We start from the raw sequence: 25,768 nt of genomic DNA, 5'->3' as shown, positions 1-25,768 counted from the left end.
GTCTGCCCCCGTGGTCCCCACTCTGACCTGTAGAGACTAAGCTCGGCGGAGTCCCGGAGCCAAGATGGCGCTCCCTGCAGGGCAGGTCACTGTCCTCCGACTGGAAGAATTTTTTTCTATTTCCTTTTAAAACTGTTTATTGTCAGAGATGGAGCGATGGCTCATTACTAAGAGTACTCACTGTTCTTGCAGAAGACCCACTTTTAACTTCTCCAACACACATGGTAACTCACAATCATCCATAACTCCATTTCCTGAACATCTGACACCCTCTTCTGTCTCCCGCATGCACCAGACACCCACGTGATACATGTACACACACCCAGGTGAACTACTCAACACACATGAAGTTAAATTCAATAAGCCTATCTTAAATGTATTTGTCATTGAATAAAATGTTACCTAAAACACTTGATTTAATCACTTTGTCATGTGCAATTCCATGGCATTAATTACACTTGAAAAACAATGCAGCAGTCGTCTCCACTCTCTGGTCCTCCCTTCCCTTGTGTACATCTGCCTTCCTGTCCCTATGGATTTACCTGTTGTGAATGCTCCCAAGAGTGAAACCACACACTGATGTTCTTTTGTACCCAGCTTATCTTACAGAGCATTCTGTGTTCACAATTCTTGTTTTCTTATTGCTGTCATGGCCCTTCTGGAACAAGTGAGCTTCCACTTGCTTTGTCTCCCCAGCGAGCAGCAGGCAGCCCCTTTCAGTGGCTTCTCTAGGCTCAACTCCCATTGTTCTACTTACCTAAGATGGGACAGATGTCTCAGGACAATCTGAGAGGGCTGGTGGCTGTGGGTAGCCTCCCTGTGCTGATGACTATGGAAATGGGCCACAGTGCAGGAGGCTGTGTGCAGATCTCACTCACTTGTGGGGGTTTTTCCAACCCTGCATTTTAACAGTTCTGAGAATGTTCAATGTATATGAAATGACCTCAGATATTTTACCAGGATGCCCTAAGCATTCCATATTCATCCACATGATACTAAATATCTCAACAATTATCCAAATTCCATGTTGTTTTTCAAACCTAAGTCAAATTACAAATGACCTTGTTTTGCTTCCCACAAGTATCCAGCAGGCTGCGTAGAGTCACATGTAGAACAGATGAATAATTTATAAAAATAAAATAAAATAAAAGAGGCCATGAATTTGAAAGAGAGAAAGGAGAAGTACGTAGGCATCCGTGGGGAGAAAGGAGGAGGGAGGAAGGTGTGATTATATTATAATCTCAAAAAATGAAAGAGATAAAGAAAACTGAATAGACTTCCATTGTTGGTGCCAACACTGGTGATGTCATTACGTGCCAGCCCACGTCATGAAATGAGAAACTGCCAAGAGATCTGTTACAAGTAATTCAAACATAAACTTGTGATTCATGCAGGTAAGAATTAACTGAAATCAACCAGTAAACAACTTGGACTTCTAACTCCTAACAAATGACAAAGAATGGCATCACCAAGCACAGATCTCCATGTCAAATCCTGTTGTCACAGTTAACAGTTCTTGGGAAAGATGCTTTTGATTGAGATTAAATTGCTGGGAAGTGTAAAATTTGAAAGAAAAGCCCCATATTCACGGCATTCTTAGCATCTAGTGAGACTATCTTGTTCTAGACAATTTAAAATTTACAGTTATTGCCAAGGCTTTAGCAATTAGAGTGCTCAGTAAGAGTCCCCTAGATAATCATGATGTGAACGTTCATTCTATGAGAAGTGAGATGGATTAACATGGAAGAATGGGAAAGAGGAATTGGGATAACATCTTGCTCTGAGGACACTGTGTTCAGGAAGTATTCTTGCACACAATGATTAGCATCTTCTACTGGTTTTTTAAAAGATTTATTTTATTTTATGTGTATGAGTGTCCACATTGCCTATGTGTATCACATGCCCACCGAGACCAGAAAAGGGTATCAGTACTCCCGGAACTGGAGTTGCATGTCCCCAGACTTGCTGATAACAAAACCTAGGTCTTCTGCAAGAGCAGCAAGTGCTCTTAACTGCTGAGCTAGCTCCAGAGCTCCCATGTTTTCTACTGATTTTCAGATTCATAGCATTGTATTTATGTATAGCATCCTGGCAAAGACATGGTCTTCCTAGAGGCAGTTGGTACCTACACGTAGCATGAACACAGCACATCATCTTTCCTATTCTTGGTCTCCCTGATGATATGATCAAGATATTTTATTATTTAAAAATTCCTGGGTTCCTACAACTAGACTGGGTGGTATCTCTCCAAACTAAAAAGGTTCCGTTTTTCCTTTCTGTGCCCTTACATGTTTAAATTAATCGCATTTAGGATTGGTCAAATATAAATCTACAGTGTTTTACAGCATAGTGTATGTCAGGTAATTTTTTTATTCAGTTTTCTTCCTGATACAATTTTTCCAGAAATGATAACAGAATTATAGGTCAACTAGAGATCATGGATTTTGACACAAGTTATTTAGCAGAAATTAAAGATATCTATGTTTCATTAACTTTTAAGTATGTTTTATTTATAATAGATAAAAACATTATATCAAGCATCATTGTTGGGGGAAAAAAGACATGCCACCCAAACTGTCATAAATAAACATTTTTCCTATTTACTTGAGTGAACTAATCTAGATTGCTGACAACTGTACCATCAAAGAATGTAAAGTGGTAAACAGAAGCAACCATGGAAAAATATAGGAAAGGCTTACATTTCAACCTTGGATGTGAATGCTTAGCGCTATACTGAACGCACAGCCTAGATTTACAGGTTAATTTCTTCCTATAAAGAGAAGTTTTCAAGAGTCATGATTTTCTAGTTTATCTTTTCAGGATATATCTAGTGTTCCCAGTCACATGGCAGAAAACTGATCAGTAGTTACTGAGGCAGTCTGTGTTATAGCTTATCTAGAAGAAAGAGGGGTTGGTTCTTGTCCTGCCTTTCAAACAGGTTGACCCTTTGCTTCTGGATGCTGATCTGGATACCTTATTGTTAATCCTACCCACCTTTGGAAAAGCTCACGTTTGTGGCCTCTTACCTATCATCTGAGAAGCCAAATGCTTACAAATAATGTATGTAAATGTGGCTATATGCAAATAACGCGACTAATGCAAATTGCTGTATGCAAATAAAGTGGCTGTATGCAAATATAGCTGTAGGCAAATGTGGCTATAGGTAAATATGGATGTAGGCAAATGTGGCTCCAGACAACTGTCCTTTTTAGTCTATTGATTCATTGAATGTTTGAACCAAGATAGCAGACTGAAGTCAGTTCTGGCATCTCTGATTCTGTGAGGGAGAGTTGAATATCTGTGTATGTGATGATGTTGGCTTAGCAGGCCTTCCTGTGCTGTGTGCACCTTAACATTTGATCCAGTTGCTTCTGTTTTCATCAACAGCACTCTTGAAGCCCTAGAGTTTCTATACTGAAGGAGTAGTACTGTAATGGTTACATACTCATGGACAAGAACATCCCACAGTGTCAAGAAGAAGCTGAAGCTGTCACACTGGCAGTGTAGAGACCAGGGCTGTTCACTGACTGCACACAAGAAGAACAGTCATTAATAAGTGCTGCTCTCTCCTGATACGTATTTCATCCAATCTCTAATAATTCACTGAAAAAAACACATTTCTCTTTCAGTTTTTCCTGAGCAACTCTGAGGAGACAACCCTTCCAACTGCGAATGCATCTAATGCAAACGTTTCTGTCCCAGATAACCAGACAGCGATTCTTCATGCACGAAACTTGTTTTTCCTCCCGGTAAGAAAGTTGCACCCAATGATGCTTTGTTGTTTGTCTGTGACATCAGCCTAAGCCGTGCAAAGTCATTGATCTCAGCCAACACCTCATTTACTCTCTCAACCCAATTGTGAGTCCTTGGAAAGCAGGTTCTGTCAAGGAGCCCTACACTAGCATGCCCCATCTATATATAAACCACATTCGCATGTCCCACCTATATATAAACCACATTGTCATGTCCCACCTATATATAAACCACATTGGCATGTCCTACCTATACACAAACCACATGAGGAACTCTGGAGGTCAAAAGGCCAGAAGATCTGGAAAGTATCACGGTTTCTGCCTTAGCAGATTCACCCATAGGAGAATCAGGGGAACTACTTGTGTGTGTTTGCAAGACCATATCTCTAAACCCATATTATAGGAAGTCTAAGAATGAAGAAAATGGGGAAGGTCTGAGAAAGAAGGTCCCAGTTGCTACTGACCAGGACATAACTCTTCTAATAGAAACTTTAATAATTATAAAAGTTGCAGTAATAACAAAATAGTTTGTCAAAATATTTAGTATTTTAAATGCAAAACCACATGAATTCCTAACACTGAAAGATTAAATTTGTGAGTTAATTTTAAAGAGTGAACAGTTTACCCACAAAGTATTTACATAATAAGAGAAAAATCTAAAAGTGGGAAAAATTGTAATTCATTTCATTATAACCACACAATAGAATTAAACTCAGCCTTTAAATGAGATATTAAAAAACAAAAATTCAGTGAGGTTGGCGAGATGGCTCAGTGGTTAAGAGCACTGACTGCTTTTTCAGAGATCCTGAGTTCAATTCCCAGCAACCACATGGTGGCTCAAAACCATCTGTAATGGGATCCAATGCCCTCTTCTGCTGTGTTGGAAGAGAGCAACAGTGTACTCATATACATAAAATAAATAAATAAATCTTTAAAAATAATCTAGTTTATAAAACATTCAGTAACATACATTCATAGTAAATTACTAAAAAGAATTATTTAAGGCTATCTCAAGAAATATAAATACAACTTCTTAAAATAATACCTTTAATAAACTATGTAGGAAGCATGGAAAGACACATAGCTAATTATTAGTATTAGATGACTCTGGGTACTGGGAACTATTACACACTCTCATTTTTATGTGTGTTGTTTTGTATACTTCTAATTTATTTTTCTTCAGATTTTTTTATTAGGTATTTTCTTCATTTACATTTCCAGTGCTATCCCAAAAGTCCTCCATACCCTCCCACCCCACTCCCCTACCCACCCACTCCCACTTCTAAGGCATATAAAGTTTGCACGACCAATGGGCCTCTCTTTCCACTGATGGTCAACTAGGCCATCTTCTGATACATATGCAGCTAGAGACACAAGCTCCAGGGGGTACTGGTTAGTTCATATTGTTGTTCCACCTATAGGGTTGCAGATCCCTTTAGCTCCTTGGGTACTTTCTCTAGCTTCTCCATTGGGGGCCCTGTGATCCATCCAATAGCTGACTGTGAACATCCACTTCTGTGTTTGCTAGGCTCCGGCATAGCCTCACAAGAGACAGCTATATCTGGGTCCTTTCAGCAAAATCTTGCTAGTGTATGCAATGGTGTCAGCGTTTGGAGGCTGATTATGGGATGGATCCCCGGATATGACACTCTCTAGATGGTCCGTCCTTTTGTCTCAGCTCCAAACTTTGTACTTCTAATTTTAATATCACATGCTTCTGAACGTTCATAAAACAACAATAAAACCCTTTTAAAAATTACCACTTATGAAGGCTGCCAGTCTTTACAAATAATGATAAAAATTTAATACCCCTATAACAAAAACATAAATTTTATGTAGCTTTGGGCCAGGCACTGCTTTGAACTGTCTGTGTTGTCGTATATAGTCTCCATGGAAATTCTCTATGTGCAGTATATAATCTCCACAGAGATTCTCTGTGTGTTGTTTATAATCTCCCTGAGAGTTTTCTGTGCTGTTACATATAACCTCCACATGAGTTTCCTGCGTTGTTATAGTTAGTCTCCCTGTGAGTTCTCTGAGGTGGTTGGCATTATATCCTTTGATGACAGAAGATGTAGGACTTCCTTCCTTGTTGAAATGAGCTGCTGTAAGAGTTAGATAGGCCAGAAACCCCAGGTATGCAGCCCACTATATTCAGCTCTTAGTGCAGCCCCCCAGCTCTGAAGAGCAGCCTGGGGTGGGGGGAGCTGCTGTGTTACCTGAGCAAGGAACCACCAGGCTGCAGTCACCACCTCATGGACTCTTGCTGTAAAGACCTGATTCTCATTTTGCTTTGTTCATTTGATTTCTAATCTAGTGTGCTTTCATACTTTGGTGAAAAAAATACAAAGGTGGATTACCAAAACTAAAAAGAATCAATTAAAAACAAGCATGCTTGCAAGCCTGTATTCTGTTAGTTTAAAATGAGACAAATTAGTTCTATCGGATTGCTATCACCATTCTGTTCGGGTCTCCTGGGACTCACAACTGAATTGTTAGCCCACCAAGGGGCTAGCCTAGGCAAGGAAGTGCCAAAGTGTATTGTATCCATAAGTCCTCAGATGGTCCCTAAGGCTTACTTGACCACCTACCTAAGATGCAATCAGGGCTGATTTCAAGAAACGCCCTGTAAGGAGAGGATGGCTTTGCTACTTAAATGTTCACGATTCTCTTATGTCTTTTCTCCACATTGGCCTAAATAAGCCCATCATGGCCCTCTGTCCCTTTCTGTTTTCTGTGGTGGTCAGAGCAATGGAGAACCAACAGTGAGTAATCACTGATGAATACTTACAACACCCCTGGTCTCACAAGGTGCTGCCATCATAGGTGAAGAGTGACTGCCTGGCACCCATGCAAGGAAACTGTCACTTCTGCTAGAGCCACCCAGTTGTATCATTGGGTTGGAATTTATGTCTCCTTTGAAAACAGGAATGTGAGGTTCAAGTTCTCTGCAGCAAAACATTTGCCCTGTGCCTACACAATGCCTCCACACAATTGAGCACCCCCGTTACAAAGCAGAACCTTGTTCTGTGGCCACTATGACTTTTTTCCTTGTGTGAGAACAGGACTCATGAGTTAATATCAGTAACCTTCCATGTAGCCTCATGGTGATGGTCTGGCTGTGGTAGGAGTTCACAAGTGGTGCATCACTGCGATGAAATCACAACCGGATGCCTTAGGAACCAGTCCAGTTCACTGAGCTGAGATGCTCGCTCTTTCTGCCATACTCTTTCCACCATGGGAATGCTGGATTAGAAACCTAGCTCCAGGTTCTTAGAATCTCCATGATGCAGCAACAGAAAACACACAGAAAAGTTGACTTCTCCCTTTGGCAAGTCTGTCTTGGCTGTAGGGTTTGGATTCTGGGCTCTCCGCATCTGTTCTTTGTAGACATTTGTAAGACTAGTATCATGACCCTTACTGTACAGTGAAGATGCTGACAGCACTAGCCAAAAGTCAATGCATTGATAGTGATTGATGAAGGTATGGCTGAATCCAGGGCTCTCCAGTGCCTGCTACATATGATAGACAGACAGAAGATGGTCAGGCAAGTGGGCAGACCTACCGTTTCCAGTGGACTGAGATGCAGTATGCCAGTGTCCTGAACTCCACATTTCTCATGAAGCAAACACACTCAGGTACAAAGTTTCAGATCAGAGGGTGGAGATGTGCACCTGCCTCCTCAGCCAGCTTTCATGTTGACCATATTTGTTGGATGGTTTCTCCAGATGTAACTGGTTAGGGTTTCCTAGCAATCCTAAGGCTTGTCTTACCATCCTATTTTCCTGTCCTAGTACTTCATATACAGCTGCATTCTGGGATTGATCTCCTGCTCCGTTTTCCTGAGGGTGAACTACGAGTTGAAAATGTTAATCATGATGGTGGCACTCGTGGGCTACAACATCATTCTGCTCCACACCCATGCCCATGTCCTGGATGCATACAGCCAGGTCCTGTTTCAGAGGTGAGTGGACCCCCACACACACTGTGTCTGGATATCATTACCTCTTTTATGGCAGTTTTGAACCTATGGTCAGTGAAAATCATCAAAGTCTCTGCTGTTGGTAATCGAGGTGAGAGTCTCTTTGAAACAATGGCTCAAGAAGGTGAGATGAGTTTTCATTGTTGACATAGACTATATCTTGAGAAATGTATGTAGAGAGTATGGCATACTTTAGGGGGAAGATTTGTGTAATATGAAACTTCCTTCCTTGTCTGCCCATCCTGTCCCCCTTCCTCCCTCTCTATTCTCTCTCTCTGTCTAGGCTGGACTTGAGCTCCTGAGCTAAAATGATGCTCACACTTTAGACATTCCAGTGGCTAGCACAGCAGAACTGATGGGTAGCATCATGCCCAGCTGAGCAGCACTCTGGAGGGCCCTGCCTTGGCCCTATTAACATTGTGCCCTGAGCCATTCTCCGCTGCAGGGGTTGTAATATAGATGGATGGATGGATGGATGGATGGATGGATGGATGGATGGATGGATGGATGGGTATAGGTATAGAGATAAAGATAGAGATATGGTGGGGTGTCTAGAGACATTTAGTGTCTCCATATCTCTGCACACCAGTCACAGTCATTCCATAGCAGCTCACAGTAACCAATCATGTACCCATAAATCACCAGATCTCCCAAAGAGAGAGAGAGATCTGAAGGCAAAATGCCATCCGGCTCAGAAGAAAAAGTACCAAAAAAAAAAAAAGTAGTTATTTTCACAAGATGTGGTGTAAAGATTCTTTGTAGAATTCCCCTAAATACCACCGTGTATGGGGGGAAAAGTCAAACCTAGAAATGTTTTTAGATCTGTGAAAAAATCTGACTCCCAAGACAAACACAATCCTGTTGACTTTCCCAGCCTCAGGACCAAATGCAGAAAAATATCCTATCAGAAGGGTCTTATCACTGTTATCACACACAAGCATCTACTGGTTGATGAAGTCATGTTTGGGGAAATTCTTCTGTTATCAAATTGCTTCCAGAACCTTCGAAACTTGAAAGAGAGTATTTTAATGATCATATCCATTTCACATTTCAATAGCAAGTCATTTCCATCAAGCACTAGCTTGTATACATACCAGGGATTATCGATGAATCCTTTGCCTTTTTCTCAATATCATTTCCCTATTTTTTCAGGACTGGAAGGTCTAAACCATGTCTTGACTGTTCCCTGCAAGTTCTCTACCACTGAGCTATATTTTCTTTCTTTCTATCCTGTCCATTTTTTAATATTGAGAGTCCTCAAATACATGCATAGAAATGTTGGCCCAGAAAGATGGTTCTGTTGATAATGTGCAGCCACTTCTTCACGTGAACAATGTGACCACCTCACCAGACATTTCATATCAATACAAATGCTTTCAGAAGTGTGACGACAGCCATCCTCATCACCTAATTTAATTCCTACCCTTCTCCATGCTGTGAAACCTGATAATCTGTAATCAAGCTGAGGGCATAAAGCTGCAGAAATGCATAACTGTATTAACAGAATGTTATTATTCCTTAGCCAAGATGAGAATGAAACCAGAAGTTAATTTTCCTATAAATTCTTAAAATCCCTAGCAAATCATGCTTTATTATATCTCTACCATATCCAGTGAGCCTGCATCACTTTCCTAAATAAATGCAGCATTGCTGATTTTTGCATACAGCTGAAAATTATTAAATTTTCCTCGATTAAATTTAAAGTGCTGAGATACATTATACATTTGAAGCAAAGGGGGAAATCAGATTATAAAGCTTTTGATGGGGACATTATTGTTCCGAGGGATGGAAATAAGCCAGTGAAGAGGCACAATCTCCAAGAGGCCCCAGCAGTGACACAGTGGTTGCTAGGTACTTGTGCTAAGTCTTTGATCTGTTCAAGACTTCCTTTGGAATTCACCCTTAGGTGAATTCCAAAAAATTCCTGAAAAAATAGGGAAATGATATTGAGAAAAAGGCAAAGAATTCATCGATAATCCCTGGTATGTATACAAGCCAGTGCTTGATGGGAACAACTTGCTATTGAAATGTGAAATGGATATGATCATTAAAATACTCTCTTCCTAGGAATTTCACCCCTACAGGGATGACTGGGGGATGCCAGCATCCTCTTCAGGGGCTTTGTCCACTGCCCAGCTCGGAACCTCCCTCAGAAGGAGCTGGCCCTTCTTCTTCTTTGGCAGATACCTGTAGGATAGGGGGTACCTACTTCACCCCCCCAGATACATTGCTCTGCTGAAGGAGAAGTGTTAGAAACATAGAACAGAAGATCAAACTGCCACCAGCTTTAAAATGTCCTCTAACACCAGCCTGAGGGAACCCCAAATGAAAAGCCCTAAAAGTGGCCCAGTGTCATCCCAACACCTCTAACTCACCCTAACATTCATGCTTCTCAGTATCCTGAGCATCCAAAGCTTTGTCTGGATGGTAAAGACCTCCCTACACTTTGCCTAGTTTATAGACACTGGTAGGATAGGATAGGATAGGATAGGATAGGATAGGATAGGATAGGATAGGATAGGATATGACAGGATAGTTATTGGTGCTGATGTGAGAGGGGGACATGTTTGCAAGTATGTTGACCAGTCCTGCTGTCTGGAGAGCGAGCATCTTCACATCCCAGCACACGAATGCCCTTCCAGGAGGGAACTGGCTCAGAAATGAGCAGCCGAGGCAGGCCTTCCCCTGGAGCCAGTGTGCTGCTGCAGTCCACCTGTCTGTATCCCTTTCTAATCCTGTCTTAGGCATTGTATACTCATCCCATCCTCCGTCCAGATTTGCTTGCACACACTTGCTTGATACCACAGCTTGACTATGAGGTTCCAGCATCCTTCCCCTCCAGCAAGGCTTCTGAGCTTGCTCTTCACTGTTCTTGAGTGTTTTCATGGGCCTCACTCCCGTTTCAGCCTTCACTCTGAAGGTATGCCAAAATACACAGTAACTCCTGACGTGTTTCCATCCTGGAAATAAAGGCTGATATTTCCATTCTTAATAAATTGGGTATAGACTTTGACTTATTGTTTTCTCTCTTTCTATCTCTCTCTATCTCTCTCTGTCTCTGTCTCTGTCTCTCTCTCTCTCTCTTTCACACACACACACACAGAAGGGGGAGGGAGAGAGGGAGGGAAATCTGGTGGGCTTAAAGTCTCTCAATCAAGCAAAACAGACCCAGGAGCCCTGCTGTACCTACCACAGTGCCTGGCATGTTCTTCATACTGAATAAATGGAATACAATCAGGATGTGTTTCAAACAATATGAAGCCTGCAAACACTGGTAATAATGAAGACTCCCCCTCAGCTACCTCCTGCCTCTGCAGCTCCTCAAGGTCAGGTCACTCAAAAGAGAGTATGGAGAAAGGTCATCTCTATTTAAAGACAATGCCAACAAATAAATGCAGTTTGCATGGTGTGTGGCTAACCAGCATGGCTCATCTTGGCTTGATGAGTAGCCTTGTCTAAGCCAAATTTGACATAGGTCATGATAAGTACAATACAAAGCCAAGGTCTGTACAAGACAGCCCAAATCGATGGAGTCTTTCCCCTCTTCTTCTGAGTTCTCTTTTTCCAAGGAAGCTCCCAAAGAAAGCAGAAGTCTGCAGGAGAGAAGATTCAGATCATTGAATAATTCATAAAAGGACATCAAAGGTGTCATTACCAATTCATGAATGTGGCAAGATCTTTCAGAAGGAAAGTCAGACTGCATGGGGTGAGAGCGCTGTTAACAATCCACTGTGGTGGATCACTGTCATCAGGGCACTGGCAACACGTGCTTCTTCTGTATCACCTCACAGCGAAGGATGTGTCTGGAAGGTGCAGGAGGAGTTGTTCCCATATCTCTGAGTTTATTCAACAGCCCTACATGCTGTCTGTGAGGATGTGGCCATACCAGTTCCTAAACAGGAACCTGGAAACTTTCTCCTCCCGTTCTTAGCCAATGCTGCTGTGCCACTAAGTGTTCATTCTTCAAGATGATGTTAAGGGAAGTGGCAGCTGAGGGAAGTGCTTTTTTGGCTCTCTACTTCCCATGCTGCAGGCTGACTGCAGAATCTACACAGTACCATCAGGTTTTTTATGAGCATCTTCTCTTGAAGATCGAGAAGCCTCAAGATGCAAGAGTTATCGTTTCATGTGATGTGCGCCAGGCATTAGGTAACCCCTCTGGAAGACCAGATGTGTCTCTTTATTTTTGAAGTGGCATGAAGGATGAGGAGTTCCAAGAGAGGAGCCATGAGGGAGTTCTGTAGACTTGGGCACTGTAGCGAACAGAGTGAAGTAAAATAAACGCATTGCGGGTGGCACAGCACATGAATGCATAATTAGCAGACACATCCAGAGCTTAGCATCTTCCACAAGTTTGAACTGTGATCTCTAGTAAGTTCACTTTCCCAATTTCAGCATCAGCTCCTTCTCCTAGATACTGGTGTAGGGGCTCAAAGCAGCAAGCATCACTAAGAGGCAAGAGTCCAGACCCACCAGGTGGAATGTCTCTGTTTCCCTCATCTTCTCCACATCTCTTGAGAACCTCAGTGTCTACAAGTTGTCAAACTGTGATGTGTTTTGTTCACCTTGTGATCAGGGAATGCTAAACTAGTTGGCCATTGAGAGAAAAAATTGAAGACTTCAGTTCAGAAGAGCAAGGAGATCCACACATCTGCCCCCTCTGTAGATCGTGATGGGTGTTCAAAACACCTACAATCTATTAAAGGTCGTCTTTCTTTTCATTAGAATATATTCTAATTATCCATTCTCTCATAATATGTCCAAGTAAATTTTGCAATTGTTTTACATTACTTTGGGATTTGGTATCTCAACCTCCCCAGTCTTGCCTATTTCTCTGTCTTCTTCCAAAGGTAAGGAGCATATACACTGCGCTGTCTCATGCCCTCCATCAGCAGTGTAGTGAGGAAAGCCTAGCTGTCCTACACCTTCCTTCTGTAGGATGAAGCCATCTTCTTATACCTGAAGCAGACCACATCTTGGTTTGGACTGACCTGGGAAAACATTCTATTTTTTTAAGCTTGTTTTGTTTGCGTGAAGGAGAGGGAACCAGGCCTGTTCCGACAGATTCTACAGAATAGAATTTTGAGGGTCTACTCTTCAGATTGGATGCCGAGTCTGTGCAGAGCCCCTGGCATCAGTTCCTACTGCATGCTTCTGCATTCCATTCAGCATCCAGTCTCTACACAGAGAACCCAGAACTGCACTAATCGGAGTGCATCATTATCTCCAGAACTGTGCACTGCCGGTGCCTCTCCAGCCAAGTTTTTTTTCTTTTCTGACCTGTATCCACCTTCATGGCACTCTCCAAACATGTATTATTACCTTGGTCCAGTTATCAGTGGTATGATATTTTGTCACTCTGAAAAGTTATCAAGTCTTGAGAGCCACCTGTCCCCTGGATAACGTAAGGACTGTCACTTGGCACCACTTGTAGGGAATGCTGCAGCCCTATCTGAACTGTTGTCACTAAGCCTCCTACCAGCCATTGGCTTGCCTAAAGTCACTGAGGACTCAAGATGAGGAGTAGCATCCTAAGAGAGCAGTCATGGTCACACATAGCCAGTACACCACCTTCCTGAGACAGCCGGCCAGCAGTGTGAAGGACCACCATGTCCATCATCCAGTTCCTCATCCCTCACATCCAGATGATCTGATGCTGCTCTGACAGGACATGGGCTGTCTCTTTTTTCATTTGAGTCCAGCATGTTTTCTGGGCTGCTTTTTTACATTTGGTTCTGGGCAGTGTTGACTTCTGACCCCCATCATTTGTTCTATGTCCTGAGCTGAGCACAGGGCAGTGAGCAGATTCACCCTCATGACATCAATGTGAAAAGCTTTTATTTCTGCCTAATTTGGCATTAAAGCTTCAGAAGCCTTTTGTTACCAAAGCCAGATAGATATGTCCTAATACAATGGAATATAAAGAGAAAGCCAATAGACTAGATGCCAACTGATAAGTCAGCTGGCAGCCCTGAATGCTATGTGGGTAGGTGATGGGCAGAGGCATTATCTTTTTGCTGCTCCTGCTTTGTGTGTGTGTGTGTGTTGCTGGACAGAAATGTAGGACCTTGCAGTTGCTAAACTCTCTACCACTAAACCACACCCCTGGTCCACTGGCCTCTTTATGAGCCATGGGCTCCTGATGAGGACCCTAGGGAGAAGACCTCTGAGTTATCCCAGACACCAGCAGCCTGAGAATACATTATCTCAGCTTGTGTGTAGTTCATGGCACAGCAGAAATTGGGTTCCTTATAGATATTTTTTAAATAGATTATGTCATCTAAGAAAACTATTTTAAAATAACTTGTTATTTATTTATTCTTATGTTTCTGCGTAGTTCACTTGCAAATATGCATGTTTTGTATATGTGTCTAGTACCTGTGGATAGCAGAAGAGGGTGTCAGAAAGACCTACGTGAGCCACTGTGTGGGTGCCATGAACTGAACCTAAGGTCCTCTGCAAGAGCAGTACCTGCTCTTGACTGCTGAGCCATCTCTCTACCCACCCACCCCCAGATATGAAGCTTTTAGAAGTAATGATGTTGAGTAGTTTCTTAATGAGACCTTTCTCTGCCTGCTGTGCCTGAGCCAGGCTCCTGATCTCCCTAACACTCAAAGGTCACAAAGGCCAACCTGAGATAATGGCTCTGAAGTTGCACCTCAGATGAAAGAAAATCAAAGACAAAGACTCTTCTGTAGTGGAAGCAACCTTTATTAAATAGAATTACAGAAAAATGAGAAATTGGGAAGACTTGAGGAATCAAGGAGAAGTGAGAAGAACTTCCCAGTGTCGAGTTTTCCAAGAAAGGAAAAGCCAGTGAACTCCTTGGTCTGTGCATTTGATACCCACCCAGATAAGGGTGGCTAAAACCCTTGTCTATCCACCTCTCATTTGTACTTTCTAAACGGATTCCTTGACTGCTGATTATCTGCCAGTCACGTGGCCAGTGCCATTGCCCTCCAAACTTAGTGCTACCAGATGTCCCAGCTCCCTCTGTTCTCATACATACATGACTAACTTGTTGCTGTACCATGTCAGAGGGGTAACACCAACACATAGCAGCCACAATCTTTCCCGGTTGCCTCAGATCCTTGTCTATACAGGGGGGTGGGGGGGGGGGGGGCTCATAGGCAGGAGATTCTGGCTAGAACCAGCTTTACAATTTAGTCTGTTACAATTAGCCGCATTAGACGCTAGGAAATAATATAAAGATGGGATGTCTTACATAGCCATCACAGATTTCAGGTGGGAGTGGATAGTCAGCTGTTTTCACACACCCACAGCCATATCCCTCCTATCAGCTTCCAACCTCTGTCATGTTAACCCTTAATCTTCCCTGTATGCCCAACCTCTGTTTTCAGTACAACATCTAAGTGCAGCTTCAGTCTTCAGCAAGGGCAGCATCTCCTACATCTGTGAGATAATGTGTGTGCCCATATACACAGATGACATTTTCTCCACAGAGTAACGAGAATGTCCTGTCTACCTCATCAGAACCATGTCCCTTCAAGTAGAGACTGGTTCACTAAGGGACTCCTCCATCCCTCTCACCCCACTTATCAGGGCTTTTTGTTCATTTGGATTCCTGAGTGCTGAGGGTCAGAATGAGTGCTAATTAGCAGCTTCAGGCAGACGGTTATATAGCTGCATATTAGTGTATGACTTCAGGAATGTGTGGGCCCAAGTCCCCAGAGTCTACTTATGGGTAGAAAGAAAGCGCACATCACCATTAGAAATTAGAAATTTCTATTAGAAATCACTGTTAGAAATGTTTCCAGTTACACTGGCTGCATCTTCTGGCTTCACAATTCAGTAATGTTGCTACCTGACACCCTACCACCAAACTAGAAGAGATCAAAAAGGCATTATCTTCATGACGTGTGTGTGAGAGAGAGGGGACAGAGGCAGGGAGACAGAGACAAAGAGACAGAGAGAGACAGAGAGAGAGGTGGAGCAGAGAGAAACAAACAAGTTGAAAGAGTTTGAACTATCATTTTACATAAAATTAGTTCAAACCCATTCAATGATTCAAATTATGATACCGCCCCCACAAAGATACACTGAAAATTTAATTTCAAGGACCTCATAATGTGAGCTTATGAGAAAATAGGACAGCCAAAGATAAAATTAAATTAAAATGAGATCAAACAAGAGGAAGGTGGCCTCTAGCCCAGGATGACTGACTCCTCTAAGATCACATGTGAAAAGACAGACACACAAGTGCTTGAGGTCACCCAGTGATGATGAAGTCAGACCCCAGAGTGACAACATACATCTTCAAGTCAGAGAGCATGGATGGTGGCCAGCAAACTGCCGGAAGCTGGAAAGAGACGAGGAAGAGCCTCGGTTTCAGAGGAGTACAGCTCGGTCAGCTTGGCTTCATGGTCAAAGCCTCTGAAACTCAGCAAGAATGCATTTCTGTGGTTTGGAGCCACTCCGTGACGGCGCCCGAGCTGCAGCTGTAGCAGGAAACCAGCGGAGTGAGCCACACAGAGGACCGTTCTGTTGGGAGTATATCCGGGACTTTATTTTCTCTACGCCCTTCCTGCCCACCCCATCCACACACTCTTGAAGAACGGAGTAACCCAAGAATAGATCTCTATGTGATTTCAGATTTCAGCAGTCTCGTGAGGAGAGCCAACAGTAGCTGCTGGCAGTCCTTTTTGCTTACTCAATAAAAGATGTTTGGGTGAGAACATTTTGAGAAAATTCAGTAATTCCTGGATAGATGGGGAATTTTACAGCATAAAAGGGCTTCCACTTACTGGTGGACAGTGTTCTCCAGGGTCTCCGGGTACTGCTTTTTGTAAGGTTTATTGGGGTCTGTAGTTTGTCATTCTCCAAAGATCAACAAGGAGAGCCTTCATTTGGCTGTTTTCCAGATATCCCACTCCCAGTTCACTGCTGCTGTTAGTCATTTGGAAGATATGAAAGTCAGGTGGGACCACGGTGCCAACCCCTTCCTCTGTGACCTCATTCATGAAGCATTAGTGGGAAGCATTCCCAGAATGGCATCCCGGCTGGCTTGACTAAGTGTGCTTTCTATGTGTTCAATGGAAACCCAACCAGGTTCTGAATCCATAAGAGGACCCTGCCTCTGACTCCTTGTCTCCATGTATTTGAGGCTGCTGGTCTCTTACCTAGTCATCAAAAGGGGATTGACTTTGTTTTGGGTCACTGAAAAACTACACAAAATTCTGATCTGTATGCTTAGCTTTTTATTCTTAGTTTGATTGATGCTCACAAAGAGGGATTGCCATTTCTGTCTCTGTCCCCTGGCTTTAAAAACAACTAGGTAACAGGAGCATGCAGAAGTTCAACCTGCACCTTCCAGGAATGGTAGCTGTGCTCTGCTGCTCTCTCTAATCACCCATCACAGTGTCTTTATGGTTAACATGGAGAAAGGAAATGAGTTTAAAGTTCTCTAATGTCACCGTTGTTAATAGGTTTCCACACCCGTTTAAACTGTGCCATTAGACACATTTGCCTGAACTCCATGTCATAAAAATCAGTGCTGGTGAAATAGGAAAGCAGCCTTACACCCTTCTAGTAATTCTTGGAGAAATAGAGACCTCCTCATGGTAGCTGAGCTCAGCTTCTTAACAGGGTCAGTAGGTGTGATCCAGAGGGAAGAGCACAAATGCACACCTACAGGTGTGATCCAGGGGAAAGAGCACAAATGCACACCTACAGGTGTGATCCAGGAGGAAGAACACAAAATCACACCTGCCCTTCTGCAGGGTTCTGAGGCTCCAGAGCTGAGCCCACTGGGATCTACCCTTCCTTACCTTTCACACTTTCCTTTCTGTGAAATTTACTGATCTCCATTTTTTTCCAATTTTCTAGCCATTTTGTTCCACTGTCACCATACACTTAATTCTGAAATCACTAGGGCCATTTGGGGAGAGCGTGCAGAGGGTCAGTGTATGTGCTGGGTGTATAAATATCTGACATCACCCTGCACTTAATACTGAAATCACCATTTGCCATGAGAGTGCTGTGGGCCGGCCTATGTGCCAGGTGTGTAAAATCTGATGTATCCAGAACGGCCCAGAAGTTTGACACGTGCATCCCCTTCACAGATGAGGGCAGTGACATTGGAAAGGACTTCACCCAACTCCTTCAGCTCACAGTACAAGTCCAGGCACCCTTACTTCAGAGCCCACTGAGCTACATCAACTCTTAGTATTTTGCTTGCCCTTGAACCTTCAGAGGGGAAAATGGAAACTCACAAAGCAGGATAAACAATGAAGAAAGTGACTGCCTACCACCATGTTGGTCATGTGACAGTGTCTGAGGAAATTATTCAGTATTTTTCAGAACTTCTTTATGCTCTAATGTGGGATGGTTGCTTGTCAGAAAATGTAGAACACTGCCAAGGATGGCAGTAGAGGCCTCTTGCACTAATGCAGATGTGCTGAGTCGCTGCCATGCCTGCTGTAGTAAGAAGGGAAGGTCCAGCCCAGCTCAGCAACAGGATGACAGTGTTCACCTGAATCTGAGGGCAGATTAGCAGTGAATGGGATTCCGGCCTCTGGGATACAGGATTGTATAATGTATTAAGAATGTGCATCAGCTAGAGTGTTATATGAATCTGCACCTGCCACAAGTGGAAGACTCTTGTAGAAACTAACTTTCTTATTTCAGTTTTACACTTCATATAGTCAATAACTTAAAAATTACTGTCTCTTTCTGAAAGCAATAATGAAAACACCAAAGAAACCATATATCCAATTATCCATCTTGATCCCACGAGCCTTAATAGGATAAATTAGTATTCTGCAAGTCTCTCCTGTAATATCTGTTAGAACTCAGTGCAAAGTAAAAGTCTGTGCTAATTTGCACATATTTTTATTTACTGTGTCCTCAATATATGGACTTAATTATTTGTGGTTTTATGAAAATTGGGGTTTGGGATGTATTTGAAATGTGTACTTGGCTGGGATGAAATCTGGAAATGCAGTGGGGATTCGGAAGTTTGTCACTACTGGGATTCTAAGTCTTATATGCATGTTGTGTGCTGTTGTGGTGTGTTTGTCCATCTGTCTATATGCCTGTTGGTTTGTGTTTTCAATAGACCAGGCATTTGGAAAGACCTGAAGACCATGGGCTCTGTGTCCCTCTCTATATTCTTCATCACGCTGCTCGTTCTGGGTAGACAGGTAAGAAGTTCTTTCTCTCATCTCCTGCAGTGCGTTGTAGCCATGTTTGTGTAAAAAATAAAAATTACGAATCAGAATCATCTAATCACTTAAGAGAAAAGGAGGCGGCCAGCGTGAGTGCCAGCCATGAAGGAAAAGGTTGTTTTGCCACCGGGACAAACTTCAGAACAACTTCTGAACAAAGTTTGGATACAGATATGAATCAATTAGCTTCCTATTAAATCTTAAACTACAATTATATTGTAGTTGGCAAACAGCTGGAATTATGGGGAACTACCATGGCACAGGACTGTCAGGGTAAATGGCACACTTCTTCTCAAAGTTGGTAATTTTGCTTCATTTGTAACCATTTCTCAAAATATGGTTCTCTGCTAAAAATTGTATTTTGTAATGCAAATGAGACTCCTGCTCATTCTTAGGGCCTCTGCCTGCTCCTGGTCTCCCAGGGGAGGCTATGAATAGTGGAATTTAAGGATTACCATGCTTCTGCCTGTGCACAAAGTCAGCCATTAGTGATGATAAGACTTATCGGAAGCCAGGCAGCTCTGTCCCCAGCATCAGGTTTAAAGCATATGATCTTGGCAGTGTGAAGCTAAGTGGATGATTTGGGCTAAAAGGCACCAATGTTTCAGCATGGGCACATTATTAAATAAACACATGAACTCGTGGCAAACGCCTATAGACTTACGACTTTCAATCTGGCTTCCAGTCTTCCTGCTAGGTAGCTATTAACAACTGCACAGTTGGGAAGTCTTTTGTTGGCTAGCATGCCACATCTAAACTGCTCCCCTACTATGACACTGACACAGTATGAGTTTCAGGCTTCCCGTGAGCTAGCGGTGTGGCAGTCCTCAGGCTAAGTTAGCCACATACACCCAAAATCCTGTGTGAGCTTCTCATCTGGTCTCAGCCCCACGGTGTCTGTATTCCTCCATTCTATATTCTCTGGCTTGCCATCATAACACCCTGTCCACTTTTTGTCTCATTCACTTTCTGCTTCTCCTGTGACTTGATCACTGGTTGCTTTTTTCTCACTACTGGCAAGCTTGCTACTGCTCTCTTGCATACCCCCTATGCTTCCCAGGGTACTCAACAAGTTACACAGAAAAGAACTGAGCTTCCTTGTGCAGTGATGCCCCCAGTAGTCATTCTTCAGGGAATAGCAACCACCCATGAGTTGTCTGACTCTATGTGCCATGTCATTGATGCTATGTCCAAAGTCTTTCTTGTAATAATCACCACTCAGATCACACACACACCCATCACAGAGTATTTTAAGATGCTAAAGTCAAACTGGATCCCACCCAGCCCCTATTTTTAATAGTAATAGCTATGGCCAATATTCAATTCCACTATGTAATTGTGGTCAAGGCCAATGACTGACAGTTGACTCATTACTCAATAATAGATTTAAAGCAAATAAGTAACTGACCACTAGCATAATTGTGTTAAGGAGTCTTCATAGGAAGTCATTCCTTTTTGTTCAATAACCTAGTGATACATAACCTCCACATCTAGACACCTGGACAAGATGTCACTTCCCAAAGGAGTAGAATGAGACTTTGTAGTCACGCAGCCTTCGGCTGTGAATCACACATCTGTATGAGGCACATGGGAAACACTGTGGTGGGCCGGGAGGCTGATCTTCAATCCAGAATCATCACAGGAATGTTAATTCATCACAGAAGACTCTTCTGGGATAAGAAAGACCATTCCTCCACTCCTTTCCCAAATCACAAACAAGTTACAAACAGCCACCTCTATAGGAGTTGTCCCAGGGATGTGGCACCCACGGCCCTGGAGTGACTACTTTCTAGCTGGTTTATTACATAGATGGGTAGGCATCATTGCAAGCTACTATTATTGTGTGGTCTCCTGTCCCCATGACCACCTGCTTTCTGAGCAAATTGGCAGCCTAAAGATCCTTCTAGTTGTATATGCTTAAGAAAAGTATAGACCAGGCTAGAAAGTGTGCTCAGGAGTTAAGAATATTTGTTGGTCTCACAAGAGATCCTGGTTCAGTTTCCAGTGCATATTATGGTTCACAGTCATCCACACCTCTGCTTCCAGGAGATCCTTTTCCCTCTTCTAGCTTCCATAGACACTAGGCACACACACAGTGCACATACATATATGTAGGCACAGACACACACATACACATAAAATAAATACAGCTAATAAAATTAAAGAAAACTTATCCAAAATCTTGTACAGGTGTACAGTAGCACTTACTGTATTAAGAATCTTGTTTATGGGTCTAATTTGGCCCACTAAAGGGCTTATTTAGAATATGGATGAAGCCTGCATGCCTCTAGTTTAAACCGCAGCAAACTGAATGTCCAGTCTATGTTCCACATGAGGTACACCCCTATCATCAAGCTGGACTGTCTCCACAATCCCACAGTGAGATTGGTGTCATTCTATTGGGGTATCTGGAAACCAAAGATGTCATCTCAAGTCAGGCTCAGCAGCCTCGCAACCCCTGAATTTGTCTATGCAGACCAACAGGAAGTTCTGAGGTTCCTTGGAGTGAATTTTGGAACTAGGCAAAGCATAAAGCTTCCTTGAGACAATGATGAGTGTGACACTGCACTGAGGGTCACAGACACACTTGACACACATCCTACCTGACACAATCTGAGAGATGATGATGGTCTGAGGAACAGAATTTTACAGAGCAAAGCTGTGGCTCTGGGAGGCTGGGTAGAACAACCACTGTTCTCCTCAGGCTGACAGAGTGCTTTAGTTCTTCTCTTCAGTATTTCCATCCTTACAGTCACCTAGGCCATATAGTCACTCTCTGCTGGATGTATCACATGGCCATCCCCATGTCTCCTCATCAAATCTCCCTCTTCATCCTCATGTTATCTTACATAGATAACAATCATTGGATTTAGAGTCCAACCTAACTCCAAGACGAGTTCATCTCCAGATCTCCATCAAATATATCAACATATACTCTATGTCCAAGTAAGACCATGGCCATGGATATCAGGAGCCAGGGTTTGGAACTGTCTTTGGGACACTCACTATTCAATTCATTACAACTGGTTTAAGATGGACCTCCTTTTTTTTTCCTTTTAAACATTTCAACATGAGTTTCTCTTATGAACACTGCTTATACAGAGGAGAGATCTAAAGTGGTCTTCATTGCTTTAAAAAGTGATACAATGGAGTGATGGATGGATGATATAGATGCTAGAGAGTTGGTAGATACATAAATAGATATAGATGATTAGTTGATGGTATGGTTAGATTATATAACTAACATGCAAAAAGAGCTAGAGATATGATAGATGATGGATGGATGATTATATAGATAATGGATGATGTATGATAGATAGATAGATAGATAGATAGATAGATAGATAGATAGATAGAGTGATAGATTGATGGATGATAGACAAGCTATATTTATAAGGAAAAGAAGTTTATCACATATTCAAAGCTTTAGACATTCAAGAGCAAGGCCCTGCCACCATCTCAGCTGTAGTGAAGGCCATCTTGGATACATCACATCATACTGCAGATCTGTGGGTTAGAAGGATTATATCACAAAACAAGAAGCTTGATAGTCTTCCAAGTTTCACAGTCCCTTCCAAGGAGATACCTCCAGTAACTAAAGGATCTCCCAACAAACTGCCCCTCACATCTTAAAAGCTCTGTGTCATCATTGCCACACTGAAGACCAAATTTCCAACACTTAAACCTTTCAGGGATTCATGTAAATCATACCCAAACCATAGCAGGAAGGTATGTAGGTGAAGGTAGAAAATAGATGATAGACAGATGCACAATCCATAGATACAGAGAAAGATAATCAAACAAACTGTCTTAGTCAGGGTTTCTATTCCTGCACAAAACATCATGACCAAGAAGCAAGTTGGGGAGAAAAGGGTTTATTCAGTTTACACTTCCACATTGCTGTTCATCACCAAAGGAAGTCAGGACAAGAACTCACACAGGGCAGGGACTTGGAGGTGGGAGCTGATGCAAAGGCCATAGAGGGATGTTACTTACTGGCTTGCTTCTCCTGGTTTGCTCAGCTTGCTTACTTATAGAACCCAGGACTACCAGCCCAGGGACAGCACCACCTACAATGGGCCCTCCCTCACTTGATCACTAATTGAGAAAATGCCTTACAGCTGGATCTCATGGAGGCATTTCCTCAAGGGAGGCTCCTTTCTCTGTAATAACTCTAGCTTGTGTCAAGTTGACACACAAAACCAGCCAGTACAAAAACTATCACTTCCATGCTGCTGTTTCCAAATTATAAGACACTAACAAATGTTTGCCTGTGATGCCCGAAGAACACCTAAGCAGCCTCTTGCTGACTGAGCAGCTCATGGGAACCTTGAACTTTCATGCAGGAGGTTTTCTGCCTGGGCTGGCTCTCAGGGCATGATCTCATTTACGTTCCTGCCAATTGTGCCTGACTTTGGGTGTTCACCTGTGTCTTCTTGATACCCCACCATGGTCTGCTTCTTCTAGTCTAGTATTTAAACCAACTACACTGCCCCTTTGCCCCCAAATCCAAAAAGATGATGCATTTTTCCCAGATAAAGGGCTTTTCCTGTCAGTACAATGCATGATTTCTATTAATATAGTGTGTGAGAAGTTTGACTTTAAATGTAAAGCTTTGAGTAGGGACACAAAATTATGGCCAGGCCGAAGACTGCCTTTTTCAGCTAATAGATGTCTCCATCTCAACAGTATTAATAATACCTGGCTCATATATTTTATATTGTATTATGATACACCATAAACCATGAAACTGTATATTTTAACAACAGCCCCTTTCCTAACTCAATAATGTCAACATATACTCTTATCTACAATGTACTGGCATTCTTAGTACACAGTGCAATGGTAAATGAAAAACATCCATACTTTATAATGAACAAACATGTAATTGTGGTAGCAGGGGCTGCTTTCCAAATTCTAAGGACAAACTAACACGAGTTTAAAGTATTTCTTATATGATAACAAATCATTGTCTAGGAAGCATGCTGAATTTCTTATTTGTTCATCATTTTCATACTATTATACTACTTCAAAAAATTTCAAGAAATAATCCAAGTCAAAAAATAATTCAAGCTGACTAGTGGTGATCTAGAAAGGAAGCTTACAACCATTTTCATTTGTAAGCCACCAGACTGTAAGCTGACTGTTGGAGATCTGGAGGCAGCTTATAATCATCATAACTTGTAAGCCACCAATGCCCCCAGTTCTCTGCTGTTGGGTTTTGCTCATTCCTCGGCTTCTTCTCTGTATCACACGATGATTGACAGATTATCTGGGCGGGACATGGGGCTCTGCCGGGAGGGCGACCGCTCGTTCTTTGTGCTGCTTTGCTCTCTTGTTGTGTTTTCTCTTGATGACCTCCACTCTAGCAGGACAAGTTGCCTATTGTCTCTTCACCTCTGTGTCCTCTTGTAACAGAGTGAATATTACTGTAGGTTAGACTTCTTGTGGAAGAACAAGTTCAAAAAAGAGCGGGAGGAGATCGAAACCATGGAGAACCTAAACCGAGTGCTGCTGGAGAACGTGCTTCCTGCACACGTGGCTGAACACTTCCTGGCCAGGAGCCTGAAAAATGAGGTCAGAGGGCAGGCTGGGGCTGGGCAGGGTCACGTGGGCTTGGAGGCTACCATACTGCGGCACTGCACACTGCACATGAAGCGTGTCCACGGTCAGAGACGGAGCTTCATTGCTAGAATGCTTGCCTAGGCCATCCTCTGCTACATACAATATCAATGCAAAGCAATGTAACATTCACTAACTTCAGCCTATTTATCTTGGCCAGAAGGTAGCACCTATGTGAAATAGGGAAGGGTTGAAGGGGAATTAACAAAGAACAAAGAAGCAGGCATCTGGGGACATGAGGCCGAATTCTGACTGCAGGCAGGAGGCAACTTGAGTCTTATCTCAGGAATGTAGATTCCTCCTTAACAGTCCAGGGTGTCAAGTTGGGCTCAGTACATAACTCATGTCCTTGGAAGTCTTGGGAGTCAGGAAGAGATAAGGAAGAGGGGACTATAATTCAGCTTTTTAGGGTCTTAGGTGCCAGGAAGGGATAGAGAGGAGGAGGTGACCTGCTCCTTAGTGCAAGGCCATTTGGCTTGTTAGGGTGGGAAACTGTGAAAGGCCTACTTTCTTATGGTATGGTCTCCAACACAGAAGTCCACAGGCCAGTGTTTCCATGTTGTCTGTGGACTTAGGAAACTTTCAAGGGCTTGGAATTTCAAATACAATGAGGTAATTCATGAGACTTTAAACTTAAGAGCTTTCCACACACTGAGCACAGGGTCCCCAATGGAGGAGTTAGAGAAAGGACTGAAGAAGCTGAAGGGGTTTGCAACCCAAGGGAAGAGCAACAATATCAACCAACCAGACCCACCCCCCAGAGCTCCCAGGGACTAAACCACCAAGGAGTACACATGGAGGGACCCATGAGTCCAACTGTGTATGTAGCAGAAGAGAGCCTTTGTTGGGCATCAATGGGAGGAGAGGCCCTTGGTCTTGTGAAGGCTCCATAGATGCCCCAGTGCCCAGGGGAATGGAGGATTGGGAGGTGGGAGTGGGTGGATGGATGTGGAACACCATTATAGAAGCAGGGGTAGAGGGGATGGGATAGACAGTTTTTTAGGGGGTGGGGTAACCTGGAAAAGGAATAACATTTGAAATGTAAATAAAGAAAATATCCAATTAAAGAAAGAGAGAAAGAAAGAAAGAAAGAAAGAAAGAAAGAAAGAAAGAAAGAAAGAAAGAAAGAGGGCTGGTGAGATGGCTCAGTGGGTAAGAGCACCCGATTGCTCTTCCGAAGGTCCAGAGTTCAAATCCCAGCAACCACATGGTGGCTCACAACCATC

The 25,768-nt window shown here is 42.8% G+C and overlaps 1 protein-coding gene across 1 annotated transcript in view; it reads left to right on the top strand.

The window, feature by feature from the left end:
• Nucleotides 1-25,768, top strand: part of Adcy2 (adenylate cyclase 2) — a 389,152-nt gene that overhangs the window by 332,164 nt on the left and 31,220 nt on the right. Inside the window, exons 17-20 of the mRNA XM_021179908.2 lie at nt 3,630-3,749; nt 7,547-7,716; nt 18,812-18,896; nt 24,339-24,497. Coding sequence (XP_021035567.1) covers nt 3,630-3,749; nt 7,547-7,716; nt 18,812-18,896; nt 24,339-24,497 — 534 coding nt within the window. The remainder of the gene's footprint in view (nt 1-3,629; nt 3,750-7,546; nt 7,717-18,811; nt 18,897-24,338; nt 24,498-25,768) is intronic.

Source organism: Mus caroli, chromosome 13, assembly GCF_900094665.2.
Source record: "Mus caroli chromosome 13, CAROLI_EIJ_v1.1, whole genome shotgun sequence".
Lineage (NCBI taxonomy): Eukaryota > Metazoa > Chordata > Mammalia > Rodentia > Muridae > Mus > Mus caroli.
This window is presented reverse-complemented; position numbering and strand designations above follow the sequence as displayed.